We start from the raw sequence: 5,943 nt of genomic DNA on the forward strand, positions 1-5,943 counted from the left end.
GGGGCATAACAATATTAAAATTTTTACTCTACATTAAAAAAATTTCCTCATCTAATCATAATATTACTGCTTTCTGTGATTTTTACTGTATTTATTTTGTTTTAGTTATTAAGAAAATCAGTTAGTTGGAATGATAAGGAAAGCAGAAACTATCTATATATTATTTCGGCTCCATTGAATTTTTAAAGCACTTATTAAACATTGACTTTTACACAAAAAACAAAATAAAAATACTAACTAGACGTTAAATTAATATAAAAGCTATGCATTTCCCCTTTGTTGTAAATCAAAACATTACACGGGCCGAAAGCAGAGAGCCGAGACAACCATCAGCTGAGCAGCGCCGCGTCCACCAAACGTTTGGAGGCGGCTGCAAATTTTTTACTTATCGGTGTAATCTACCGACTTAACCTCTTCAAAATGGTAAGCCATTACACACACATATACCTAGAACACCTCACGCCATGCTGATTATAAAACATGACAGAAAAACACACGAGAAACTGAGTAAATAAGGTGATACACAGAAATGTTTTGAAATTCTGGTACCGGGAATGTAGGTTTTGTATTTCTTTGATGCTAATTATTATATTCCCGCAGACGTTCTCCAAGAATAACAAGATGCTGAGTCACATCGGCTACAGGATGAAGGTGACCATGCAGGACAGCCGAACATTCATTGGGATATTTAAAGGTAAGAGTGAGATGAGTGGCGTGAATGTTTGTGTGTAAGGTAGTTTGTTTTCCTTTTTTTTTTTTTTTTTTGGAGATTTCTTTGTTAGTTAGTGTATTTGTTTGTTTTCTGGATAGTTTCTTAGTTTGTGTGTGAGTGTGCTCGTTGGTTAGTGAGTTCGTTTGTTTATTTATTCAGTCAGTCAGCCACTCTTTTTTTTTAATCAGTCACTCAGATATTAACAATTCAGCCACATGCCACAACCAGAAGTTCTTCGTTAAGAGGCACTGATCATGTCCTCATAAATTTGAGATACAGGATGTAAAAACGAAAAAAAAAAAAAAAGGAAAAGTAAAGAACCTGCTTTCTATTTCCAGCATTAGACAACACACACAAACATGAAAAAAATCTATATATATACTGTAGCTCTTTTCCAGCAATCAACAAACACACAAACATGGAAAAAAAAAAATCATCCTTTTCCAGCATTCAACAAACACAAACACAAAAAAAAAAAAAAAAACTTTTTCACGCATTCAACAAACACGCAAACATGAAAAAAAAATCTACCATAATTTTCCAGCATTCGACAAACACAAAGACACAAAAAACCACCTCTTCACACATTCAACAAGCACATAATCATGGAAAAAAATAATAATCATAATTTTCCAGCATTCGACAAACACATGAACACAAAAAACATCCTTCCCTAGCATTCAACAAACACACAAACATGAAAAATAAATAAATAAATAAATAATAATAATAATCAACATTTTCCAGCGTTCGACAAACACATGAACGTGATCCTGGCAGACTGCGAGGAGTTCCGATGCATCCGAGGCAAGAAAAACAAGGAGGAGAAGCAAGAGAAGCGCACCATGGGCCTTCTGCTGCTACGGGGAGAGACCATCGTCACCATGACCCTTGAGGGACCCCCACCCGCCGAGGTCTGTGGTCCCGCTGCCCTGTGTTGTGTTGTGAACGTTTGTGTCTTGTCTTGGGTGTATTGAATTATTTGTGTGATGTATTCTCTTCATGTGTGAGTGAAAAGGACGGCCCACTGAAGTCCCAGTCAAAAGGTTTGTGTCAAGGGTCATTTAGTTATATTTTATTTTATTTTCATGTTTTATTTTGTATTGTGTCGGCAAGATGGAGGCCGGTGAATGGACTGAGGGTGGTGGCTGAGTGATGTGGTGGTTACAGTGTCTGTTGACTTGTATGTACCTTTGTTTTTCATTCTCGTGATCATCAGTGTTTATTTGAGTCTTCCGAGTTATAATTGAATATACATGTTTCTTGATTTTTTATAAATTCTGTTCAGAATTATCCAAGGAGAGGTAAAAGCAGGAGTTTGGGATTTTGGTGTCTTAATATTGACATTATGCACAGGATTACATGAAGGTTTTGTTTCTAAAAAAGTCATATTACTTGTGATGAGCAGACCTCAGGGCAGGAGCCTGTGTGGCCCAGAGAGGAAAAGACTTATGAGTCACCCAGGCCTGTGAAGGAAATGATGTGTGTTAAATAAGATGATGGTGCAGCGGGGGATAAAGAAATCACTGTTTTGTGTATCACTGCCTTCCACCCAACAGGAGGGACCCCGCGTCAACCTGACCGGAGCCGCCCCCGGCCCCGGCATTGGCAGGCCCGCCGGCCGTGGCATGCCTGGCCCTGGAGGTGCTGGCCTGCAGGGACCCGTGCGGGGAGTGGGCGGCCCCTCCCAGCAGATGATGCAGCCCGCAGCTCGTGCCGGACCCCAGCTCAACATGCCCCCCCGTGGAGGCCCCCCTGGATCCATGCCTCCTCACATGATGGGTGGCATGCCCCCACACATGGGCCGTGGTGGTCCCATGGGGCCCCCCAGCGGCTCCATGATGAGAGGAGGCAAGTGTTGTGGTGGGCTGAGTACTGCAGACCACCATTTGGACCCACATCTCATATGACTCATTTTTTGGCTTTTTATTACTATTTTGTGCCCCTGGTGAGGCTCCTTGACAAGTAAAAGGAACATCCATAAATAAGGACCTGTGTTCTGAGATTTTTTAGTGCTGTCTTGTGACTTTCAAAAGGCCACAGAGAACTATCACTGGAAGGGTAGTATAATCATTAAAAACTTGAGTTCTTTTCACCAGGGCCTATTAAAAATAGTGAGCATCTTGTCTCTTATTTATTGAATTTTCAGTAAAGAAAAGAATCTTGCCCTGAACTAGACCAGGCTTTTACAAAGTGCAGAAGTACACCTCTAAAACTACAATATAGAACACTTTAACACTAACATTGAGTAACTGATGCCAAGAACAGGTACACTTGAGATTACCTTCTTGCGTTCCTGTATAGGATGCATTACTTGTATTAGGATGGCTTGTTATAGCAGTGTTTTTGTCCACAGGTCCCCCCGGTGGTCGCCCCTACTGAGCTGCCCCCGTCCCAGTCCTCCAACCCCCCTCGTCACCCTGGGTCTCCTGCAGAGGCTCCTCGTCACCATCACCCACCATTGCTCCTCTTCCTCTTTACTCTCATCATGTGTTTTAAGTCAAGTTATGTTCACATTTATTGATGTGAATGTATTTCATGCTATAAGTTAGGAAAACATTTTTACTTGAGTTCAGTTTCTTTAAAGTTTTGAGAAGAATTTGTACACAGAGTTTGTGCTCTTTAAAATGTCTTTTATTTGTCTTTTTCTGCCATAATTCTTTTATTTTGGAAGGGAAAGATTTTTTTGTACAAATTAAGACTTAAATACAATATCATCATCATCATTATTACCATGTCATGTTTCTTAACCAACAAGTCCTGTGGAGAGTAAGTGAGTGAGGATCTTGAGGAATGTGTGTTGTGTGTGGGTGAAACACTGACAATTGTTGCCTCAGCAGTCACCACTTGCATCAGAGCTCAAAGAAACCTTGCACTTCTCTTAGTTATGGCAAAGAAACACATGCTTATAACTTTGCATACTGTATTTCCTTGCAAACATTTAGCCGCTCAGCAATAACATGAATGAAGATGAAAATATTTCCATGCAGTAAATATAATGACAGCCTGGCAATAAATACAACACTTCATGAGTCACAGTATTACATTGTGAAGAGATGAAAAACCACAATAACAGTACAAGTAGTTACCACAGTACTCACTATCTGCCAGGCTGTCTGTTACATTAACAACAAAACAGCTTATCATCCACTGTAGCAGGAGCGTTGCATGCCGCAGTGTGCAGATAAAGAGCGCCACAGTGCTAAACTATCACATTTTTTGGTGGGACGAGGGCTCCTTATTTATCTCCCTGAAAGTCTTCCCACATCCATACCACTATAATTTAACTCCAGCTTCTCATCCCTGGCTTGTATCTATGATGGAGTTGACCCACAAGGCATTATCTGTGGCAAAATTCATAAAACCAGGCTGAGGAGAGTTTAGGTAAATAATAATAAATAGAAGACAAAGGGCACGCCAGGTCCACCCTCGCCAAAAGAGAGACTGTGACACTACTACAAGATGGGTTGTGATGCAATTCTTGACCCTCTGATGATAATGGTGTCAGTTTTGGTATCCCTATGGTGGCACCGAGATCCTGGCACTTATATACTTCAGTACCAATTGAGTGCCTCAGTCAGGACCCTGTATGATGTGTCGTCATGAAGGAAGCAAAATAATGGTCTAATCTTCCTCGGAGTGTAGTGATGGTCTGGTGAGGGGAGAAAGGTCCTTTATTAATGAGTGAGTGACTGAGGTTGGTGAGTTTGTGAGTGATTCAGTAGGGGAGCAGTGTTTCCCTGAAGAATCTGAGGAGACTGGGGATAAAGAGTGCTCTGAGTCAATGTTCAGGTGTTGAGAGGCCAGGGTGAACTCTTCAGGAAAGACAGGAGAGGAAACATACACACGATTTCCAGGGTAATGAAATTTGTATTCAGAGCAAGTGGAGGTGGAGGACAGTTCCATGCTGCTTCCAGAAACTTGCACCTCCATGCTTTCCAGTCCAGTCAGTTGTTCAGCAGTGGTGGTGGGTATCCTTTCCAGCCAGGTAGAGCAGGGCCACTCTTCCACCCTGCTTCCAGGGACCTGCACCTCAAAACCTTCCAGTCCATTAGTGTTCTTCCTTCCTTTTTCAAGGTAGATAAAGACCTTCTCCTCAAAGTTGAAAGAAGGGATCTCTTCCAGCCTACTGCCAGAGACTTGCACATCAAAACTCTTCATTCCTGTCAGTGCCTGTTCAGTAGTGATGTTTTTTCTTCCCTTTCCCAGCCAGGCAAAGTCTTCAGAACTGTAGGATGGGCACTCTTCCAGACTACTTCCAGGGACATGCACCTCAATACCTTCCAGTCCAGTTAGCTGTTCTTCAGTAGTGATGTTCTTTCTTCCCTTCTGGTAGGTAAAGTCCTTCTCTTCAGAGCTGCAGGAGAGGCATTCTTCCAGCCTGCTTCCAGGGACATGCACCTCAATACCTTCCAGTCCAGTTAGTTGTTCTTCAGTAGTGATGTTCTTTCTTCCCTTCTGGCAGGTAAAGTCCTTCTCTTCAGAGCTGCAGGAGGGGCATTCTTCCAGCCTGCTTCCAGAGACATGCACCTCAATACCTTCCAGTTCAGTTAGTTTTTCTTCAGTAGGGATGTTTTTTCTTCTCTTTTCGAAGCAGGTAAAGTCCTTCTCAGAGCTGAAAGAAGGTATCTCTCCCAGCTTGCCTCCAGAGACATGCACCTCAATACTCTCCAGTCCTGTCAGTTCTTGTTCAGTAGTGATGTTGCTTGGTCCATCTTCCAGACAGGTGAGGCCCTCCACGGTGGTGAGAGGGCTAGAATCTTCCAGCTTCCTTGCAGTGAGAGGCCCTTCCATAATGTTTTCCTGTTCAGTAAGTCCTTGTTCTTGTCTAATAGCTAAGATCATTCTATAAAGCCTCCTTCCTAAGCTGACTAAAGTGTTCATCAAGCTTGAAAAACACCCACAGCTTGTTCTGTCACCGTTCTCATCGCTGTGTTCTCCGTTCTCCTCCATGGTCTGCTTGGTAATGCTTCTTGCCTCTCTCTGCCATCCACATACTCCCTTCCGCACCATCGACTTTTTTTGGGGAGAGGAAGTGAAGATTTCCTGCATAAAATCTAGGGGCGTGAAACTGCCGGCTTGGTATAGTATAGATTGACAGATCTTGCCTATAAATGCTTGACTTTCAACATTGTCATCATCAACACGACCAGGATTATCAGAATCATCACTATTACTATCACTACTACTACTACTACTAATACCTGACTATCACCTCAGCCTACTCTTTC

General features: G+C 42.4%; 1 protein-coding gene across 1 annotated transcript; it reads left to right on the plus strand.

Annotated features, from left to right (window-relative positions):
* The first annotated feature begins 279 nt into the window (after window positions 1–279).
* On the plus strand, window positions 280–3,444 carry LOC135092023 (small nuclear ribonucleoprotein-associated protein B-like). Its single transcript, XM_063990145.1, has 5 exons — window positions 280–423; window positions 601–694; window positions 1,460–1,626; window positions 2,272–2,563; window positions 3,069–3,444. The coding sequence occupies exons 1-5, from the start codon at window positions 421–423 to the stop codon at window positions 3,092–3,094; spliced, it is 582 nt and encodes a 193-aa protein (XP_063846215.1). The 5' UTR covers window positions 280–420; the 3' UTR covers window positions 3,095–3,444.
* Window positions 3,445–5,943: the final 2,499 nt, after the last annotated feature.

The sequence above is a fragment of the Scylla paramamosain genome, chromosome 39 (genome assembly GCF_035594125.1).
Source record: "Scylla paramamosain isolate STU-SP2022 chromosome 39, ASM3559412v1, whole genome shotgun sequence".
Classification (NCBI taxonomy): Eukaryota; Metazoa; Arthropoda; class Malacostraca; order Decapoda; family Portunidae; genus Scylla; species Scylla paramamosain.